The sequence below is a fragment of the Lissotriton helveticus genome, chromosome 2_1 (assembly GCF_964261635.1).
Source record: "Lissotriton helveticus chromosome 2_1, aLisHel1.1, whole genome shotgun sequence".
Classification (NCBI taxonomy): Eukaryota; Metazoa; Chordata; class Amphibia; order Caudata; family Salamandridae; genus Lissotriton; species Lissotriton helveticus.
In genome coordinates, this window is record NC_136059.1 from 1,172,170,454 (window position 1) to 1,172,193,992 (window position 23,539).

At 44.6% G+C, this 23,539-nt stretch overlaps 1 protein-coding gene across 1 annotated transcript in view; it reads left to right on the top strand.

The window, feature by feature from the left end:
• Nucleotides 1–23,539, top strand: part of LOC144819644 (afamin-like) — a 127,803-nt gene that overhangs the window by 68,624 nt on the left and 35,640 nt on the right. Inside the window, exons 4-6 of the mRNA XM_078677457.1 lie at nt 9,465–9,682; nt 11,912–12,047; nt 22,294–22,388. Of these exons, the coding sequence (XP_078533583.1) occupies nt 9,465–9,682; nt 11,912–12,047; nt 22,294–22,388 (449 nt within the window). The remainder of the gene's footprint in view (nt 1–9,464; nt 9,683–11,911; nt 12,048–22,293; nt 22,389–23,539) is intronic.

Below are 23,539 nucleotides of genomic sequence, written 5' to 3' on the forward strand. Positions count from 1 at the left end.
AGATGGCCGAGCTGAAAGACACTAACGACCAGAAGAAACTAAGGAAAGAGATACTGGAATCACCCGGGAAGCATAGAACAGAGAATGCAACACTAGAGACAGTGCTGAAAAGTATTAACGAAGTCAAGGTCATGGCGAGAGAAACCAAAAAATCGATAGACAACATGCAACTAGAGCTGGCAGCGATTCGAGCGGACCAGCATAGCACTAACACCAGACTGGAGAAAGCAGAGAACAAAATAGGCGAGGTGGAAGATGCAACTAAGAAGAACATCAAGGCCACGGAAGAACACGCAAAGATGGCCAAAGCGATGCAGAAGCAGCTGGCGGAACAAGACGACAGAGCAAGAAAGGGGAACATCAGAATCCTAGGCGTAGCAGAAGGCCTGGAAGATAAGGAGAAATCCTGTGCTGCAATGCTCGAAGACATGCTCCCTAAGCTCACCGGCCTAACTTTTGAGAGACAGTTTGAAGTCAACAAAGCATACAGAGTACCAGCAGGGAAGCCTGCGTTGGGCAAGCCCCCAAGGGCTATAATATGCTCCCCACTCCGAGCAGAACATACAGACGCGATTTTCGCCTTTGCTAGAAGAAACCAAAACCTCACCTGGGCGAGCAACAAGATTGTGATCACGCAAGACTACTCAAAGACCACAGTGGAAGCCAGGAAAGGCTTTCTAGCCATGAGAGAAGAACTGCGGAAAAGGAACCTCACATATTCATTCACGGGACCATCCCGATTCAAGGTCACAGACAACTGGCGATCCATCGCGTTCGAGGATCCAAGAGAACTAAGACGCTACCTAGCAGGTCCACCGACCGAGGAGATGGAAGCAAGCGGACACAGCCAAAGCACTCCAAAAAGCAGCGCATCACCATCCGAAGATGGGAAAGCTGATTGAGCCGGCCCCAGGAAGAAAGAAGCACAAGGAATGCACAAGGAACACCTCAACATCAACACCAAAAGACCAAGCCAAGAACACTACACCGAAATCTACCTCAAGGCCACCTCAGAGCTACCTCACAGCTCGAATGAAGAGACTTAATAAGACACTACCCAGAACAATGAAGGAACTTGACAGAGAGAAACAGCAGAACTTATAACAAGAAGAAAAACATTGCAGAGCGACGACCGATCTATCTCAGGGAGTTGCGGACAAGGAACTTTGTTGTCGCACACCCAATATGCAAGTAAGGGGGGGTGGGGGGAGGGGGGGGGTGGGGGGAGGGAGGGGAGGGGGGCAGGGGGAGGGGAGGGGGGTGCGGGGTACATGCACATGGGCTGACAATACTTTCTTATCTTTCCCTATCTTTCTACACCCTTTTCATTCTTCAAGAGAGAGTAGACAGGAGAACCAAACACAGAACTAGGACAAGTAGGAAGCCAGCAAAGAAGCCAGCCAGGAAGGAGCGAAAATGACACACAACATGAATCATAATCTCGAAGCGGACATAAGAGTAGTATCAATGAATGTAAAGGGCCTTAACCACCCTGTTAAGAGAAGGAAAATCCTAGATCACCTTTTCAGACTGAAAAGTGACATTTATGTGCTGCAGGAGACCAGGCTAGCCGAGGAAGACATAGACCGACTAAAAGCAGGATGGATAGGACACGTAATAGGGACCCCCGCAAGGAACAAAAAAAACGGAGTCATCACTATACTAAGCAAAAAGTCAAAACTATCACCAGTCAAAACTAAGAGGGACGAGGAGGGGAGATTATTAATCACTAGCGTGCTCAGGGGTGAGGAGCTTATACATGTGGTAAACATATATGGACCCAACACAGAGGATAAGGCATTCTGGGAACAGACAGGCAAAGAACTAGACGCGCTACCTTTGGATGAACTGCTAATAGTAGCGGGCGACATGAACCAAGTTCTGGATCCTGCCATAGACAGACACCCACAAAGACAGAGCCTGAACACACAGAGAGGCAACCCACTACAAGACCTCTGCGCAAGACTTAGACTAGCAGACCCGTGGAGACTACAAAACCCAGATGAGAGGGAATACACCTTCTACTCAAATCCACACAACTCATACAGTAGGATCGACTATATACTGATATCAGACACTCACACACACCTGATAGAACACACAGAGATAGGCCCAAGAGCGATATCAGACCACTCCCACATCTGCCTCACTCTGACGGGCAGACACAACGAGCAACCCACACGACGATGGAGGTTTGACGATGACCTCCTCAAAAACAACAGCTACAGTACTGAAATAGAAGTTGCACTCAAGGAGTACCTGGCGAACAATGACACACCAGACGTAGGAAGAGATACACTATGGGACGCAATGAAAGCTACTGTGAGAGGGACAATAATGAACATCAAAGGTAGACAGAACAGGGAAAGAAACAAGAAGATATCTGACTTAGAAAACGAAATAAAGAGACTAGAGGCAGGTCACATAATAAATCTAGAAGACAGGAACACCCTAACAACACTAACAAAGAAAAAGTACGAATTAAACAGGATCCTTAGTGAAAGGGCAGGCACCTGGATTAACAAGTATAGAGCAATAAATTTATGCTCGGCCAACAGGGCAGGGAAAGCACTTGCGGCATACCTCAAGGGCAAGCAGAGACAGCACACAATAGCAGCAGTCAGAGATGGCAAGAACAAATCACACACATCGAACAAAGGAATACTGGACACTTTCAGAGATTTCAATGCACAGCTATACAAAAAAGACGATACGCTTAGAGCAGATGGAGGAAAGGAACTACTAGGGAGTGTCACGACTCCAACCCTGACGGAAACACAGAAGGACAGACTAGACTCAGAAATAACTGGAGACGAGATAGAGAGAGCAGTCAACAGCCTGAAAGATAAAAAAGCCCCTGGGCCAGACGGCTTCACAGCCAAGTTCTACAAACACTACATCAAAGCACTAAGGCCAGAAATGACAGCAGTCTTTGCGAACTGCATACACAAAGGCCGCATGACGCCGTCAATGGCGGAAGCAAACATTATAGTGATCCCCAAAGAAGGCAAAGACGCACAACACCCAGGGAACTACAGACCAATATCACTTATCAATGTTGACTGCAAAATATATGCCAAGATCCTAGCCACCAGGCTCAACACCTACCTTCCATCCCTCATACATTGCGCACAAGTGGGATACCTGAAGAATAGGATGTCCCAAGATAATACAAGACTGCTATGCCACGTAATCAACCACGCAGCCAAAAGCAACAACGCGGCAGTCATGATCGCCCTAGATGCCGAAAAAGCTTTCGACAGAGTGTCATGGCCCTATTTAGAGCTATGTATGCAAAACTTTGGACTGGGCCAACAGTATAGGAAGATGGTAATGGCACTGTACAACGAGCCCAGAGCCCGTGTGGTTGTGAATGGAGGCACATCGGAGCTACTAGACCTTAAACGAGGGACGAGGCAGGGATGCCCTTTATCCCCAGGCCTCTTCCTACTAGCGATTGAACCCCTACTGTGCATGATCCGCTCAAACCCTGACATTAGGGGCATACCTATAGAGGGTGAATCTTTCAAATTGGCAGCATATGCAGACGATGTCCTCATAGTAACGGAGAACCCGGGAAGTTCCATTAAAGCACTAATGGGAACCATAGACCAGTTTGCGCAAGTGTCAGGATACAAACTCAACAGAGAGAAATCTGAATGCAAACCACTGAACGTACATACCAACAAGACAGTACTGGGGACCTCGGGTCTAGCATGGCAGAAGAAAGCCATCAAGTACCTGGGCCTCCTGTTCGAGAGAGACTTGCGGACCACAGTAGACCAGAACGAAAAAGCAATCTTGCACAAAATAAGAGAGAAGCTAGAGGGATGGTCACCAAGATTTACCACATGGTGGGGAAGGGTGGAGACCATCAAAATGATGGTCACCCCTATGATCAACTACATGCTCAACATGCTACCACTAACTAGCACACCTGACTTCCACAAAAAACTTGACAAACTACTAAACACATTCCTATGGAGGGGGAAGAAGCCGAGAATCAGCCTTCAGAAACTCAGACTACCCAGGGCTCTAGGAGGTCTGAACATAACGAACTTCAGAACCTTCCAAACAGCCTGCTTGGCAGCACAGGGCCTACACTGGATATCACCAAAGAATGATTACACCCCGGCCTGGCTCTCCCTAGAGCGGAGACTTCTAGGAGGAATGGAACCCGTGGCACTACTCACACCGACAAAACACCCCACGATTAAACAGAACACAATCCTCAGGAACACGCGACTGGCCCTACTAAAATTAGACAAACTGCTAGACACCAGCGTCAGACAATCTCAGCTAGAGTCGCTATGGCACAACCCCAGAATTAAGTACAGGAATAAAACACTAGACATGCACACCTGGTACAGGCAGGGCATAACGACGGTGAGCCAGCTGAAGGAGACAGGGAATCAGACATCATTTGACGAACTCAGACAACAATACAACTTCGACAACATAGAGCTCTATAACTTCCTTAAAATAAGAGTAGCAATAGCCAAAGCCAACATAAACACGCTCGCCCCATCAATAACACAATACGCCAATAGCCTGAACATTACGGGACACCAGGTAGCACACATATACAGAGCCATGACCCCCAAAACGTCCAAATTGAACAACAGAACTGTAAGCCAATGGGAAGAAGCAGCAGGGAGAGAGCTAAGCGAGAAGGATGGGGCAGATTTATGGTCCTCCACATCAAGGAGGAAAGTGACAACGACCCTGGATCAGACAAAATTCTGGCTAGTACACAGGGCCTACTGGACCCCAGTTCGTCTCGCCAACATAGGCATCAGAGAGACTGACTCCTGCTGGAACTGCAACAGGCAGAAGGGAGACCTAGCACACCTCCTATTCCACTGCGCCAAAACAAAGAAGTTCTGGCACTCCATAATCACTCTAATCAATGACATGACAGGAGCCACACTATCAATGGACTTCCACCACCTAATACTGGGATACACGGACCCTTCCATAACATCCGAAAATGACAGAGACCTGATTGATCTCCTGCTTACAGCAGCAGTCAAGACGGTGTTGAATAACTGGAAGGACACAGCAAAAGCCACCTTTAAGGCCTGGTTCAACTGGGTCATTTTCCTAAGGGGAGCCGACACCATAACGTCTAACAGCCAACGGGACTCAGGGAAAAAGAGCGAGTTATGGCTGTCACTAGACAACTACTTGTCCTCTCACAAGCCACCCTAGACACTCAGGCCAGACAATACTACCGAACGCACACATGCACCCTACTCAACAACATAACATGCCTACGTCTCTCTTCATCTTTTTGATCTTCTATCTCCTCACGCCACCAGGGGGGCAGAAAGATAACCATGCCGGTGGCAAGGGACACGGGGGAAACTGGAACGTGCAAGAATGGAGTGAAGAAGATGTAACAAATTGCAGAATGAACTGTCAAGAGCCAAACTAATTAAAGCCAATGTATACAATGCTTGACAACCCCCCCACCCCCCGTGCGTTTTTTCTTCTTCCTCTTTCCCCATGTGTTCTCCACCCAGTACCATGTAAATATGCTCTTTATTTTCAATAAAAAATTACAGAAAAGTTTTCTGACTGAGAAAATGTTTTTCTTTAGCAATAGCTATAATGTGGAGGATTATAATAGAACATATATAGGGTAGAAATAAGTTTTAAATGTACCGTCAGATGAAAGACATGAATTAGAATTTAGAATGTAAGAATAAGAGAATGTTGTAGAAAGCTCCTCTCTAATTGCAATTTATTACTGTTTTATACATACATAAAGGAAATTTATAAACGATGACCCTATGAATTTTGCTGTCCTGAAGAAGGTGTTACCATATCAATAAAATAACACCGAAGCGCGTCGACGCTTGGATAAATAGAACCCAATAAAAACCCAACAAGATAACAGATATACCACAATTTTGGATACTGCATTTTCTAAATTACCCTAAAATTGTATGAGGTTATTGGGTCAGGAAAGTATGGTAGTAGGAATATTTGTACCTACAGGTTAGGAGGGTTTGTCAATTGTGATTTATTCTGTACTTGGAAACTTTGGAAGCTTAGTAGTAATAATTATGTGTTTTTTATATGATTTTGTTTTTTAACAGTGTATTTTTTATGTAATATTGTGATCAATTGGTTCAAACGTGATAATATTATGTATGTTTTTAAATAATGCCTTTCAGAAAGTGATCTGAATTTTAAATGAGAAAAACACTAATTAATAAAATACAGAGAGTGTAAACGTCATTTTTTGTGTTGGTTTGATACATACTTAAAAACCGTGTTGTTCTTGAGAGTTGGGTGTATGAAAGATAAGAGTGTGGAGGAAAGCATATTTAGTCCAGGGATTCCTTTTTGACTCACATTGTCGACAGTACCCTGTTCCCTGGAACTTAGTGGGGTCTTCTCTTTTGTGAAAACATTGCACATGATCGACCATGAACTCCTTCTCTTTATACCAGCATATCACATGATGACTGGTTCTCCTTTCTTCTCACCATCAATCTTAAATAATGAAAGCTGGTTGCAATGCCCAAGTCATGAAGCCATTAAGTTGTGTGAGGGACCAAATGTCAAAATTCGATGTTGATGAAACAAATATACTTGAAAACCTACTAAATACATAACATCCTCACCATCTGTTCAGTTCTTATAAAAGTACAAGGATGAATATTCAGTGGCGACTCATCCACTAAGGCGAAGGAGCGTCTCCCCACTGCTCAAAAGGAAAAATAAAAAGATAATAATGTATTGTTTTTATCATTTTATTTTTCCAATTGAAGTCAGTGGCTCTTGGGCGTGGCGTGGCTGGCCAGAGCATGAAGAGGAGTGGTTTGCACTCCTAAAGTGTGCATGATTGCTTGGCTGGCCCTCTCGGGCCAGTCAAACATGCCTGCGCACTTTGCATCTTCCAGACCAGGTTTGCTTTACACAACCTGGTGATGAACATGCAAAGTCTCCTAGTCCCTGTCTGAGCACCAAACCATGGCACTCAGACCAATCACAATGCTGCATTGTGATTGGCGATGAGGAGCCAGGTACTTCCTGCTGTCAGCAGAGACAGGAAGAAGAGAAAGGAGGTGAGAAGGCAGCCGACTGAGGTAAGTGTTTTTTTTCTTTTCCTCCCCTGCCCTACCACTCCAGTCTGGTAGCAGCCGCTACTGTGAATATTTCCTCAAACTCAACCCTCAAAAGGCTGAATTCATATTACTCTGCCGACGCATGAAGGCAATCTGTATCTTGAGCTGCTCAAGGAACTAAAATTTCAGACTTCTCTTTTTCTCAGTGAATGCAATGTAACCTCACTTGGTTTTACAGTGGCCCCTTCCCTCTTCATGATCCCACACATCAATAAAATCAATAAAACAGCCTACTGCCACTCAAAAAAAATCAAACCTTTTCTCTCTTCTACTTTATACTGTCACGTTTAGGCTTTCCTTCACGGACTGCCACACTTTACCCTCAATGATCTCAAAACTACTAGCCACTCCTCAACCAGACTGCTATCATTGACGGTAAGTTTGATCACATGACCCTCAGTCTCATCAGCTTAGCTTCCAATTGCCAGAATAAGATCCAAATTGAGTTGTTTAGCCTAGAAAGTACTACATGTCAACACACCCTCTTACTTATCCAATAACTGCAATCTTTCCTTGGAGGTGTCACTCTTTCATTGAGTCTTCTACCAGTGCTGTTGTTCTGGTAGCATCTGAAAACACTTCTTTTCAGACTTTATTAAATAAAGCATCACTGGCTGTCTCTCTTCTGCAGATGAACGGTGGCTATACATTATATGCCATTAATAATTGATGAATCCTATTTTATATGTGAGCAAACTATTATTTGTCTAATTTATTGGGATTACTGGACTTTCCCCTTGAGAATTAGTTATCCTAGGCTCTAGTCCATCACTGTTTTAACTCTACTCTCTTGTGTCCTCATTTTCACCACTCTATATGTTGTCTCTGGACTTAACGTTCAATGGATAAGTTGATATTGTAATAGCTGCTGATGTGCAAAGTGTCAACAAACTTTTCAAGTGACAGAATACCACATACAACTGTTAAAATAAAGAAATGCATAACTGGGGAAAGAATGGATGAAAAGGAACCAGCAAGAGTGAGATAAAGAGATAGGACGTGAGGGCGATGGAAGATAAAGGCGTGAGACAGAATCAAGACCAGACAGCTCTGGTATCCCTCAACTCTAGCACTCTGTAGTGCTGGCAGTAGGATCCTAAGAAAAAACTTTGAACCACTCTAGTTCTTTTCACAAATTAAGCACTGATGGGTAACAATTACTAAAACAACCCATGACTGATTAAATACTTTTTGCAGAAAAATTTGCCTCCAGAACGTGTTTTCCATTAAAGAAAATATCTTTCCATTAAATCTCTGGTTTTATTTTGTAAACATTTCTTTTCCTTAGTCAATAGCATAGGTGGGGAGAGTAGCTGGCCTAAGGGCTAGGCAGTCGACCTCGAATCTGGGGAACTGGGTTCGAGTCTCGGCTAGAACGCCAACATCCTTTGATTCTGGGCACATCACTTAATCTCCCCGGGCCCGATTCACAGAACTAACTTAAGACAAAATACTAAACTTACTACCATTTTGGTATTCACAGAAGGCACTTACTCATTTTGGTATTCACAGAAGGCACTTACTCGTTTCAGTATTCACAGAAGTTAGGAGTCCTAACTTTAGGACTCTTAAATGCCTTCTGTGAATACCGAAAGTCTTAAAGTTAGGATTCTTCTCAATTTAGTAGTAGTAAAGTTAGGACTCCTTACTTTAGGACTCCTAAATGTCTTCTGTGAATGCTGAAAGTCTTAAAATTCGAATTTTTCTCAACTTTACTACTACTAAACTGAGAAAATTCCTAATTTTAAGACTTTCGGTATTCACATAAGGAATTTAGGAGTCCTAAAGTTAGGAGTCCTAACTTTACTACTACTAAATTGTGAAAAATCCTAATTTTAAGACTTTCTGTATTCACAGAAGGCATTTAGGAGTCCTAAAGTTAGCAGTCTTAACTTTATTACTCTTAAACTGAGAAAAATCCTAACTTTAGGACTTTTGATATTCACAGATGGCATTTAGGAGTTCTAAAGTTAGGACTCCTAACTTCTGTGAATACCGAAATGAGTAAGTGTCTTCTGTGAATACCAAAATGAGTAAGTGCCTTCTGTGAATACGAAAATGGTAGTAAGTTTAGGATTTTGTCTTAAGTTAGTTCTGTGAATAGGCCCCGTGCCTAACAAAATGAATGTGTCCTCAGGTAATGCAACTGGTGCTATGTAAAGCACTCTGATACCCAGTTCGGGTCAAGTTCGCCTATATAAAACTTTGTAAACAAAAAAAATGTATCTATGAATGCAGAACCTCTAATTTTGATTGCTTAATGGGTGATCAAAAACGAGTTGACAATAGCATCACTTGTTACGTGCTGTCTCATATTTTTTCTAGAGTGCTATTTTCCTGGGCAGAATATGCGCAGACAATATCTCGCTGTCTAAGAACAGAGAGGCGTACCGTTGCTGTGGAATGAAGCACCTGGACCGAGAACTGTGCTTTAAGACTTTGCAGAACAGGCCTCCCGTTCATCTGCCTGCGATCAGCAGCCATTTCAGCCAGGACGAAGAATGCCTTGCCTTCGCAGCGAACACAAACCTGATAGTAGAGAGGTATAGCCCCCTAACAATGTCAGCCAGCGTCACCCTGTCAATGAATGCTACAACACGCGAATGGTTCTCGCATTTCAAGCATTATCGCCGGCAGTGTGAGGATGTTGTATGTGTTCACTGTCGAGCTTTTAAGATACTTTCAAAAGCTTTGTGTGATGAATCGTTTAAGGGGTGCACAGCCTTAAACGGGATCCAGACATGTTTGAAGATTCTTATCACAGTGTCCCTTGGGCAGAGGTTAATAAACTCCCGCCCATAAACTTAGAAACATGTCGCTGTATTTTGATGTTGTGGTACTTGCCACATGTGTGTTAATATTTTGGCCACCACTATTGTGTTAACTAATAACTGCCATCTAGATGTGTTTGACTCTTAGGCTTGCAAACAAACCCCTTGATATTAACCTATTGCATACACAGTATATAAGCAGATACCCAGAGTATATGGGGCCTCATTTATGAAAAGTGACGCATCGCTGCGTGAAAACAGCGATGTGTCACTTTTCACTGCGCCCTCCTTGCGACACCAATGATGCATCATATTTACAGTATGATGCATCATTGCGCAAGGAGTTACAGATACGTCAGTATTTCTGACGTATCTATATGGCGCAAAAGTGACGCATTGCTGCAGGGTGTCACAAAAGTGACGCAACTCTAGCTATGTATCCTTTCACATGGGGCAAGCCCCATGTGAAAGGACCTGCGTCAGTCTTACGCCTGCTGTCAGGCAGGCGTAAGAAATTGACGCATTTGTGTCCTAGAAGTGGCGCAGTGAAATCACATAGATTTCACGGCGTCACTTCTACGACCCTTTCTGGCGTCAATATGCCCCCCTTGCAAACATTATACCTGGCGCAGGTATAATGTGGCGCAGGGGTTTACAAAGTGACGCATCTACCTAGATGCGTCACTTTGTAAATATGGAGTACCAAGGCGCATTTTTTACGCCACTGGTGCGTCACAAAAAGTGACGCACCGTTGGCGTAAAAGTGACGCACAGCCTCATAAATGAGGCCCATGCTATTCATTGCCTTAGTTGAGTGTGGGGAGGAGCCATGACTCACCACATGTAAAAACCCGTGTAGTTGATGATGCCCCGCCCCTCCCTCAACAGTGGTAATAAAATGTATATTACATTCTGTGTATCTGAATATATGTATTTATTTGTTTTAAAAAAAAGATATGTAACTCAAAACCCAGGATGCGAGGAGTTAATTTTGTGCAGTATGATAAAATCTTATTGATACGTCCATGTCGCCATTGGAAGAATTATTTTGGTGTGTAAAGTAATTTTAATATGCAATGTTTGAGGCAGTAAACAGCGTTTTCCTCAAGTCAAGTTTACTCTACTGTAGCAATATACTGCAATTTGACCTTCGTATTGTGGTAATACATGTGTGTTTGCTAGTGCAGTTGCTCTAAATAGCATGTGTTATTGGGCCACAAGAATGCTCATCTACCATAGCAAAAACAGTGTACAAGCAGATGCTCAGAGTATGATCTGTTATTGAATACCATTGGTGAGTGTGGGAAGGGCAAAGACTCAAGAGCTGAAGTGTAGAGTGGTTCATGCTGCCCCTCCTCTTCCTCGACAACCTTATTAAATAGCATACTGCACTCTACACATCTGCATATGTGATTTATGGCATGGTGTTTTCTTGTGTATCTGTTTAAAAAAGTATTTTTTAACCAAAATCTGGATACAAGGACTTTAATTTTTGCCATCAAGTAAAGTCACATTGAAGAGGCCTCCTGACTTCCAACAATTATCTCCCTTTGTAAAGTCATGGCAATAAGTAATCGTCAAGTTAGTAAACAGTGTTTTTCTCATGTTTATTTTGCTGTTCTATGTAATAGCATGTAATGTGACCTTTACACTATACTAGTACATGTGGGAAAGTATGTCAATTAGTACAGTTGCTCTTAATAAAGTATATTATAGGGCCACATTTATCGTAACTGACATGCCATAAACTGTAGGTCATTGACTTCTGGTAAGTTTTGAGGGATTTTGGGCTCTGTTACCAGCTGGCTAGCCAGCCCACTACAATATGCAATTTGTTAAATCTCAACGTGAAATAAAATTAAGTTTGTAGTTTGACACCAATGCTTTAATCACGGCAATTCAATTCATTCTTGGCGATTGAGGATTCTAATAAAGTATTATCATATAAGCAAACCCAATTCAAGGGATGTGCATTTTAAAATCTACTATATCATTTTTTAGCTATATCCATGGCTTGGCCAGAAGACTAACAGCGTTTTCTCCACAAATGATGTCCAGGATATTCTATGCATACATTTTGCTATACATCACATGCTGTGCACAGGTTGACAATCCGAAAGAATGCTTCTCTTTTAAAGTAAGTTTATACATTCATCCTCACGTCTATTTGCACGTTTGTTTCCTTATTTGTTTAATGAATGTGACTTGTTTCTGATCTTCTGTGGTGACAATGTAAACTTTTGACCCTATATGATCCATTTATTACTGGCTGTTTTAATGTTATTGCAGCTTCAGAAAATTAAATTGTGTTTGGGGACTCCTGATATGTAATTAAGAACTACAACAGCTTATGTTTTACTGGAATAGAAAATAAAATAAAATAATATTCAGAGAAAAACTGTTACTTTTAATCCTAGGCTTCTCATGATCAGTGTGTTACAGGGGGAGATACCGTGGCTGGCATTACCAATTCCAGACGATATTGTACTCCCAGCCTTCAGTTACCGGGCACCACAGGTTCTGGACATTGAATTGGGAAAAAATGCACATCTGAAATTACTTGGTCCAGTTCTACATATGTTGCCCTGCATAGCTGCCCTCCACACAACTTCCTTCCGACTAGCCAGATAAATTTACACCCAAGGGTATTTGCGCGCTTCATAAGTTGCATAAATAATAATAAATAATTGATTGGAAGTGGCTAATAGATGAGGCATAGGAGTACAGGTGTTGGTGATAGATGAGAGTTCTAGGATTAGAAATACTGTATTCACCATAAAATTGGCCTTATCTTACCTCTATGTCCTGGTTGCTTTTCTATTCTCATTGGGTGCGTAAATCCTATAGCATTACACCAAACGAGGAAGGAACACAACATTGCACTGTGAGATTTCGAGGAAAGAGATTCATGAGGAAAGAGATTTATGAGTGCTTCTTGGCCGATGAAAGCACATTAGTATGAGGCCTCCTATGAGTAACTCCTGATGGTAGCATGAGGTATAGCTAATGTAGTTACCTTGATGGAACGATGCATGGAAAGAACACCAATGCTACTGTTTCACTGGATCTAAGTCTCTCTGGAGGAAAGATACGTCACAATTCATAGTAGCTTTTTTATTCAAGCGACCACCTATTTAAAAATGGGACCTTGGTGGTAGAGCCCTGTGAGTTGGAGACACCATAGAAAATAAAAAAATGGGACAAGAATTTGAAAAATCGAGGACTTAAGCTTGCGCCGTCAAACTTGTCTATGAATCGCTTCTTCAGGGGAAGAAGTTGTTGATTTAGGCAAAGGTATGAAAGAACTATCATGTCATAAATACTGAAGAAAGGTAATACTTTTACAAGTGTCAAGGGGTGGCTCGTGACCGGGCATGGAAGGTAAATGTGCAAAACTTTAATAGACAAGACAGTCAAATTCATTTATTCTGCCGGTAGGATGGATAGTAATTCCAGAAGAGGCCGTTAGTTCAAAGTGAATGCATATAAATCATAAACGCACTGAATTAAAACACTTGCTGGGCGCAGGTCCTTAACACAGGGTATTGCCTCATAGGACTTAGAAGTGGGGCCATGGGAACTTGTTTGGCGAGGATAATGATTCTTATGACGTGCTCCCAAAGGCAATGAAGGTTGGAGGTGTCTGCCTTAACACCAGTCACTGCTAGATATTTAGTGGAGACAATCTGTTGTATAAGAATTTAGGACCCTAGTGTAATTTCCCCGATTCATGCCCATATATAGGTATAAATCACCCTATCCTTATATAGGCATAGAAATCATAACCATATTTAGACTTAGCCTACGCAGTCCAAATACGGCAGGGCTACTTCCACTAGTTCCGGAAATCCACAACGATTTCTTTGAAAAACCCACCTTCAGCAGTCAGCGACTTCCCCTTGCTTGAATATTGATTTATCCAAGAACTCATGGAGTTTTTAAAGAACTGAGTCTTTGATGACGTTATTATATCCAACCTTACTTCAAACCAGGCACCTTCAAGGTATAAATATGCTCACACTTGTACAAGCAAACACACAGTGGTTTGGAGCAGTTCGACTATCTACTTGCCCGACACATCTCGCTACAGCAAGTGCCGAAGGAAGCCGACCCTCCAGCAGACGCACTGAGAGAGACGCTGTCTTTTCTCCTGCCGAGAAATCCAGCTCCAGTATTTCCAGGCTACCCTTGCAGGTTTCTGGGAAATCGAGTCCTTAGAGAGAGATACCAGACCTCCTTCATTCTAAACCAAGGTACGGAGCTGATTAGACTCGTAGAGAATTCTTGGAAAGATTCTTGGCATAGAATACTAAAACTAAGCTACACCTCACTTACTTCTTCCCTTGTACTAGACCTAGGTTAGGTACACCGGGGTAGGCGTATTTTAGAAGCACCAGTTGAGTACTTTTAGTCTTCATTTATTAATGTATGTATTCTATGTATTTTATGGCTTAGAAACCATATCATGCTTTTACAGTATTATTTCATAATACTCTTCATATTGTACGCATTGTACTTTGCTACCAGTATTACGATTGTAGCAGTTCATTTCCTCTGCATGAGAAAGAAGACTGTTCAATAAATACCTTTTTATTGAAAACGCCCGTCTCTCTATTTCTCTGCACCTCTGGTGAAACGAAGCATGCACGATTGACTAAGTGAAATATCTATCTATTGTTTCCGCGACTCTAGAGATACATTTCTTATTCTTGGGAAACAAAGTTGTCATGTTTATGCAGTTATCAGAAACGAATCCCTTCCTGTGTAGTCAAGAAAGTTTCTAGTGATCTCTGAGCTAGCTGGCACTCACAATTAAGACTAGTATATTCGATAGAAACCTAGTAGACCTCAGTCCTACGTCAAAACTATAGGATATATTATTCCAATGCGCAGAGCCTATTGGGAATATAGGAACTACACTACAAATCAATAACAGTGTCCATGTAATGGTTATTAATTAACATCCAGGATACTCTGCTACAGTGTTTGGCAGACTATTTCCAAGCATTTAACTTAAGATACTGGGTGCCGAGCCTAGTGGCTAGTCTTCTTATTGCATCTAGAGTCTGTAAGGTCCTGCATTGTTTAAGTAGGTATGTGTAGGAAAGTGCCTCTTTTTGCATTGCTATCCCCACTTTTTGCCTGATGCCTGATGTGATCCGAACTGTAAGTGCACTGGGTTCATGGTAACTGGGTTCCCAGTGTCAGATCTCTTTCCCCAAAAACTGCACCATGATTGACACAACTTCAGCCACCCCTGTAAGTCCCTAGTAAATGGTACCCTTGGTACCTAGGGCTTGGGTACTGAAGAGGATCCTCTGGGGCAGCAGAACTGATTATGCCACCCGCAAAGCACCCTCAACAAGGCTATGCACTCTACCACTGCAGGCTGCATGTGCAAGAAAATCTGAAGAGTCTGCATGCTACACAGCTCTGTGTGCCATACCTTCCATGTACTGAATAAGTTATATGAGTAAGCAACCCCTACCGCAGACCTTCAGTCGTAAGGCAGGGTGCACTGTGTCCTATGTGTGGGCCTATCTGCAGGAGTAGATAGGCCCCTACAATGACCAGCCTATTCTGTGAAGTTGTAAGTGACCAGGGAAGCCATAAAGAGTACATGAGCTGGGTACTTTAAAACATGAGTTTCCCAGCTCCATGATGGCTCCACTGATTTCTAAGGTGTTTGGTCCCAAATATCTTGTCTTAATAAATCCTCACTGATGCCAGTGGTGGATTTATTAATACATTCACATAGGAGACCCTTTTAGAGGGTCACCTGAAAACCTAACCAAACACTAGTGGGGTCTCTGGCCAGTTTTCAACAGCCTGCCACCACAAGACATGTTTCTGATCTCATGGGGTGACAGCCAGCGCTTTCAGAACCCAGAAACAATACCTGCACACTTCCTCTAGGACAGGATGGTCTTCCCGGGAAGGAAGTTTCAAAGGTGATGCCACCTTTGAAATCCCACCCATGAATCTCCAGGTTGGGGGGATGCCGAGCCCCCTTCCCTGCTCCACTTTTGGCAGGAGCAAAGGCAGGAAAATTAGTTAGATGAGGAGGGGTGCCCCCTCAGCCTACACAACCCAAGGGATGGGTAGGCGAGGTCAACACCTGTTCTGAAATTCCACCATCTTGAGATGGTGAGAAATCCTCCAATCTGGGCTAGGGTAGTGCCTCTTCTCACAGGAAGTAGTCACTAAAGGGTGTGGACACCCTAAAGGTGAGTAGCCCATTGGCTACTACCTGTCTCACCATGTAACACCCCTAAATTCATTATTTAGGTGGCTCCCCGAGACCTTGACTTTAGATTCCACAGACCTAAAGAAGATAAAGTAAGAAGATGTGCTGCTGATCCAGGAACTGAGTCCTGCTGCAGAAGAAACCGGCGCTAAACCCTGCCAACTGCGAAAGGACCTGACAACTGTGGTCTGCCGTCCAACCTGACACATGTGTAGCCTCCAAGAACCCCAGAGCCCTGCCAGCCTTCGGCAATTGCCTGGGACCTCCCTTTGGACTAGTGGTACTGGTCCCGGCACACTGCCAGTAAAATCCACCACCAGGTGAAGACTGTCACGGACTGTGTTCATGTGATTCACCTCATCACCCAAAAGTTGCAGCAGCCAAGGCCTGTTGGTCACCAGCCCGGTATCTGACCCCTTCAATGCATCCACCAGCCTGAGGGTTCCTCACAGTGCCTGTGACCGGCGTTGGAAAGAGCCCCGGTCATGTGAGCCTGAACCCACTTCCGGGTGGCTTCGACTGCATGAAAGCTTCAACTTGGGCACGACCTCCGTCACCGCACCTGTAGCTGGACACCACCAGAGAAAAATTAATTCTGTACCGCAAGATCTCCTGCACCTCTGATCCTGGTAACCCAGAACTGCCTCCTGTGCCCGAGTCCTGGGACCTCCAAAACTCAGACTCCCCTGGAATAGAACTTCCCCTGAACTCTGGGCAACTGGTGTCCCCCAAAACTCTGTGGTGGAGTGTTGCTTCCATTGACAGCGATGGTAAATGTGTTGGCGGTACTCCACTATCTAACCCTATGCTCTTCTTCCCTTTGACCGCAACGGTCTCTGCCTGACGATATAGAGTGCTGTTGCTTAAAAATCTTTAAGCATTTGTGTCTTGAACTGCATTTGGTTAAAAATTGACAAAGCATTTATCAACTGAATGAAGTTTATGGCTTCTAAAAATATATATGAAGATGCAAGTTTATTTTTCCTAATTGGTCTCGAATTTATTCTTGAGTGTGTTTCTCATTTATTGCCTCTGTGTGTGACAACAAATGCTTAGCACTACCCGTCAATAAGCCTAACTGCTCACCCACACTACAACAAGAAGAACTTTAGAATGATCTGCTTTTACATCTGCTCACCTATTGGGGATCTACTGGACTCTCTGCACAGTGTACTTCATTTTAGTTCACTACATATAGACAAATGCAAAAAGAACAACTGATGGATAGAATGCGGAACAATGTCATACATTCACCCCAGTACAGAGATTTGAGCCTAAATCCATAATTTTTTTGCTCACCATGACATTCCAGTTTGGACCCAGCCATATACAAATCAGTCTTGACCCTGCGCCCAATGGGAACAGTCCAGCCCGAACTGACAGGCCAGGTCCTCCCTGGACTGGAAACAAGCATCCTAGGACTGGGTTCGGGCTATCAGCCCTCATCAGTCAGATTATCTTGACTCCAGTGGCATGGAGGGCACAGGACCCACGTCTGGGCATACCCGTTCCACTCGGGGTGACAACTGCAAAAAGAACAATTGATGAACAGAATGCAGAACAATGTCATACATTCACCCCAGTAGAGAGATTTGGGCATAAATCCATAATTTTGTTGCTCACCTTGCCATTCCAGTTTGGACCCAGCCATGTGCAAATCAGTCTTGACCCTGCCCCCCAATGGGAACAGTCCAGCCCGAACTGCCAGGCCAGGTCCTCCCTGGACTGGAAATAAGCATCCTAGGACCGCTTTCGGATTTTCAGCCCTCCTCAGCCAGATTAGCTTGACTCCAGTGGCATTGAGAGCAAGGGACCCAAGTCTGGGCATACCCGTCCCACTCGTGGTGACAAAAACAAAAAGAACTATTGATGGGCAGAATGGTAGTTTGGGCTGGACTGTTCCCACAAGGAACAGGGTCAAGACTGATTTGCATATGGCTGGGTCTAAACTGGGGTGGTGTGGTGAGCAAAAGAATGATGGACTACACCCAGATCCTTGTGACTGGGGGTGAATGTTTGCATTGTCCAGCATTCCGTACATCAATTGTTTCTTTTGCGTGTGTCACCTTAAGTGGGAAGGGTATGCCCAGACGTGTGTCCTGTACTCACTACACCACTGGATTCAAGCTAGCCTGGCTGATGAAGGGTGATGACCTAAAACCGGTCCCAGGATGCTTGTTTCCGGTCCAGGGAAGACCTGGCTGGGCAGTTCGGGCTGTACTGTTCCCACAAGACGGCTGGAGGGACCTGTCGAGGCGGCGAGCAAGTGGCCGTGCATCTAGAGAGATCTCCTGCCTGCGGTCTTGCGAGGGAGTGGAGACGTGCATGCAGTCGCCTGGAGAGGTGGCTGTAGGCACCACGTTTGGTGACGCGCTGAGAGACCGAGCGACGCGACCTCTAGCCTCATCACTGGCTCCCCCGTGACTCCATCTATCCATCAGGGATGCCCCTGAAAAGCTCTGGGTCGCCTGCGGACCTGAACCCACTCCCTTATGCCTCCAAAGAAAAGCACAAACAAAGGCACGGGCAAGATATCGGATTTCCTTACTTCCGCTGATTCGCGTCCGGTGCTCAGGGGGGACTCAGATAAGTCGACCATGGCACTTTCTAAGGCGGACCTCCAATCTATGCTCAAGGACTTCAAGTCTGAGCTGCGTAACGAGCTTGGTCAGCTCACCGCTTGAGACAGTTGACATCCTGCGGTCTCCATACTCTCCCCTACTAAGAACTCCTGCGTGCATTGCTGAGCCAACACCCGTCCCACGAGCAGAGGAGCGGGACCCTCTATGATGTTTTCATTCCTCCCCTACCCTTGAAAGCTGAGACCTAGCTACTTCTGTATAATGCACGGCGGAACTACCCCGCGAGCTATAGGGGAGACTGACTTTTGGCTCCCTATTTTGACTATCACCTACTCAGCCGGACTTCGGGCAAACGCTTCTGCGTCTCTACTGACCTTATCTTCCCTCTCTCCCTTCCCCCTACCCTCCCCCTCTCCGCTCCTATCCTTTCCAGCTTCTGTCCTCTACCCTCACCTGTCCTTGCCCTTTGTCCCCACCCTGTTTTTCTGCGAACCTCTTCCCCCGCCACTTGAGACCTAAATATTTTGTCTGATGCCCGATGGAGCTACTTGGTTTAGCTATAGGGGAGATGGGCCGTGGATTCCCTCCGTGGTCGTCACCTACCCAGTCGGTCCTTAGACAGACTTCCTTTCGTCTCTAAGGTTGTCTCTTCCCTTATCCTCACTTTCTCACCTCCCCTACCCCCCTCTACTTTTTCTCTCCTTTCTCTCCTCTCCTAATGTATTGCTGATTGTTTGATATTATGTTTACTGGCTGATCTTTTTCTGATATATGGTTGAACCACATTGTTGCACCTCCTTTCGTCTCTCCTGTCGGCTCCGCCCGCATCCTCCCTCTATGTCTCTCCTTCTCTCCTCTCGCAATGTATTGAGACTGAACTATTTTGTCTGATACCCAATGGAGCTACTTGGTTTAGCTATAGGGGAGACAGGCCGTGGATTCCCTCCTTGGTCGTCACCTACCCAGTCGGTCCTTAGCCAGACTTCCTTTCGTCTCTATAGTTGTGTCTTCCCTTATCCTCACTTTCTCACCTCTCCTTCCCCCCACTACTTTCTCTCTCCTTTCTCTCTTCTCCTAATGTATTACTGATTGTTTGATATTATGTTTACTTGTTGATCTTTTTCTGGTATATTATTGAACCACATTGTTGCACCTCCTTTCGTCTCTCCAGTCGGCTCCTCCCGCATCCTCCCTCTATCTATATCTCTCCTTCTCTCCTCTCTCAATTTATTTGAGACTGAACTATTTTGTCTGATGCCCGATGGAGCTACTTGGTTTAGCTATAGGGAAGATGGGCCGTGAATTCCCTCCTTGGTCGTCACCTACCCAGTCGATCTTTTGACAGACCTCTTTTTGTCTCTTCTTATTGTCTCTTTCCTTATCTTCCCTTTCTCACCTCCCCTGCCCCCTCCACTACTTTTCTCTCTCCTCTCTCTTCTCTCCTCTCCTAATTGTATTGCTTATGCTTTGAATGCTTTGTGTAATTGTTGAACTTTTTCTGTTTCATTGTTGATTCTCGTGTAAAGCGCTCTGATACCTCCGGGTCTAGCCAGCGCTATATAAAAGAAATGAACCTGCGGCTGCTGACAATATGTGCTCCCACTTCCCCCAACCCTCCCCCCCTCCGCTCCTACTCTTTCCAGCTTCTGTCCTCTGCCCTCACTTGCGCCTCTTGTCCCCACCCTGTTTTTCTGTGAACCTCTTCCCTCGCCACCTGAGACTGAACTATTTTGTATGATGCCCGATGGAGCTACCTGGTTTTAGCTATAGGGGAGATGGGCCGTGGATCCCCTCCTTGGTCGTCACCTACCCAGTCGGTTTTTAGACAGACTTCCTTTCGTCTCTACGGTTGTCTCTTCCCTTATCCTCACTCTCTCTCCTCCCCTACCCCCCACTACTTTATCTCTCCTTTCTCTCCTCCCCTAATGTAATGCTGACTGTTCTATTTAATGTTTACTTGTTGCTCTTTTTCTGGTATATTGTCGAACCACATTGTTGCACTTCCTTTCGTCTCTCCTGTCGTCTCCTCCCGCATCCTCCCTCTATTTTTGTCTCTCCTTCCCTCCTCTCTCAATGTATTGAGACCAAACCATTTTGTCTGATGCCCGATGGCGGTACCTGGTTTAGCTATAGAGAAGATGGGCCATGGATTCCCTCCTTGGTCGTCACCTACCCAGTCGGTCTTTGGACAGACTTCCTCGCGTCTCTACGGTTGTCTCTTCCCTTATCCTCACTTTCCCTCCTCCTCTACCCCCCACTACTTTCTCTCTCCTTTCTCTCCTCCCCTAATTGTATTGCTGATTGTTTGATATAATGTTTACTTGTTGATCTTTTCTGGTTTATTGTTGAACCACATAGTTACACTTCCTTTCGTCTCTCCTGTCGTCTCCGACCGCATCCTCCCTCTATTTATGTCTCTCCTTCCCACCTCTCTCAATGTATTGAGACTGAACTATTTTGTCTGACGCCCGAGGGAGCTACTTGGTTTAGCTATAGAGGAGATGGGCCGTGGATTCCCTCCTTGGTCGTCACCTACCCAGTCGGTCTTTAGGCAGACTTCTTTCCGTCTCTCCTTATTGTCTCTTCCCTAGCTCCTATCCTCTCTCCCCTGAATCTCTCCCCTTGTCTGCCCTGGGATCACACCTTACTGGACTTTGGACGTTGCCTTGACTCGTCTACCGGTTTGTGTCCCCATCACCCTTCCTCTCCTCTTCCCATGCTGTGTCTCTCACCCGCCCCTCCCCTTTCCCGCCCTCATTATCTGTCTACTTCCCGTGCTCCAACCCCCCCTCCCCGGAATCTCTCACCTTGCCTGCTTTTCCCCTTACATATTTGTGCTTATTGTTTATCTCGACCTTACATGTAACTATGTTGCCATTCTCTAAGAACTGTGTAACCTTTGTAATGATGTAACCTGTAACTATGTTCTGATGCTCATGTAAAGCGCTCTGATACCTCCGGGTCTAGCCAGCGCTATATAAAACTTTTTAAATAAAAAAAATAAATAAAAATAAAAAACAAGAAACAGGGTCAAGACTGATTTGTATATGGCTGGGTCTAAACTGGGGTGGTGTGGTGAGCAAAAGAATGATGTATGAAACCCAGATCCTTGAGACTGTGGGTGAATGTTTGCATTGTCCAGCATTCCGTCCATCAATTGTTTCTTTCACTACATATAGAGCCAGCTTCTCCAGTAAGCCTATTTCAAGAAATTGTTAAATGATCATTTATATTCTTCGGCAACCCCAGTACACGGCCTATCCCTGCTGATGAGGGGTAATACCCCGAAACACGTGTCCAGGGATGGCGAAGACAGCGAAGATAGCAGAAGATCGAAAGATGATGCATCGCGAACACTTTACTACATTGACCAGAGTCCTTAGGGGCGACACCGCCGGTGTGTGAGTAGTGTGCGACCCCACCCCCATTTCAATCTATGCTTAATATTTGCCCAAAAAATGAAAAAAACATGAGCGAGCAGTTCTCAATATTTTCAAGATGCAGTTACAGAGAAACACCATGACATGGATATCATTGTATTTTTGTAATGACAGAAAGAAGAGTTTATGATGCAGATTAAGAATGAAATTGAGAATGAAAATAAGATATGCTGGCAAAGCAAATATGGAGCAGCTAACAACACTATTGTGTAAGTACTTTCATATAACAATGTGAAACTTATGTCATTAGCTATATTTGTATTTATTTGTATTTATTGCGCGGTTTATATTATGTTTCTCTTCCCCGGGGTGGTCATGTCACTCACAAAGAAATCCTAGTGTAGTACAAAGAATAGACATAAATTAGAGGCTTATTTGGGAAAGAAGGATGGTTTTTTCTGTAATTGAGAAAAACACATTTATGATTCAAGGCAGTTGAGGATGAAGAAGTATATTTTGTGCTTCTTTCATGGATGAAAAATACTTTGGGCCTTCAATCGCTGGTAGTGGGTTCCATGATGTGGCGATGTGGAAGGAGCTAAGGAGAAAATGCATCTTAGAATTGATAGCTTCACTAACCAGCTCTTACTAGTACATTATTTCTCAAATGCACAGGTTTAAACTTCAGTGAGTTTGGAAGAAAATTTTGATGGGTTTCCCCAGTGGAGTGTGGCAAATTGACTGAAAGTGGTGGAAGTGGTGTCACTACACTGTCGGACTTGGGTATCCCGGCCTTTACTTGGTCTGTCAGTGTGGCGGAGGACATTACGTCTGCCACCCTGACACTCCGCCATCCTAACGACAGAAATATTATGTACTTGGAGATTACGGCTGACCCAGTGATAATCTCAGAATCTTCAGAGGAACCACTGTCACAGCGGTTCCTTTGAAGGTACCAAAAGTTTGGTAGACAGCTTATGTTAATTTTTACATCAATCCACCAACCTTTATTTTTAAAGGCTTTTCACAGTGCAGGTGGCACCTGCCTGCACTTTAAAGGGAATTAGAGATCCTCTTGCGGGCAGATGCAGTGAGTGACTACACCCACCTGGCAAAGGGATGTCTGGGGGGTCCATGGGACTCCCTTTCCCCCCTCAAGAGGGCTGCAATCAGGGAGCACACTGTCAGTGCACCACCTCAGGTGGTGCACTGTCAGTGCACCTCCTGAGAGCTTCTTTGCCTCTCCGCCCGCGTCTGTAATACAGCGCAGGTGCAGAGGTAAAGGGATTCCCTCATTTGCATGGGGCCATGCCCCCATGCAAATGAGGGAGCACCCTCTTGAGGAAACACTGGCACTGTATGTGCACCAGTGCTTTTAGTATTACAGAAGGGGACGCACAAGCATCTACAACGCCTTCTG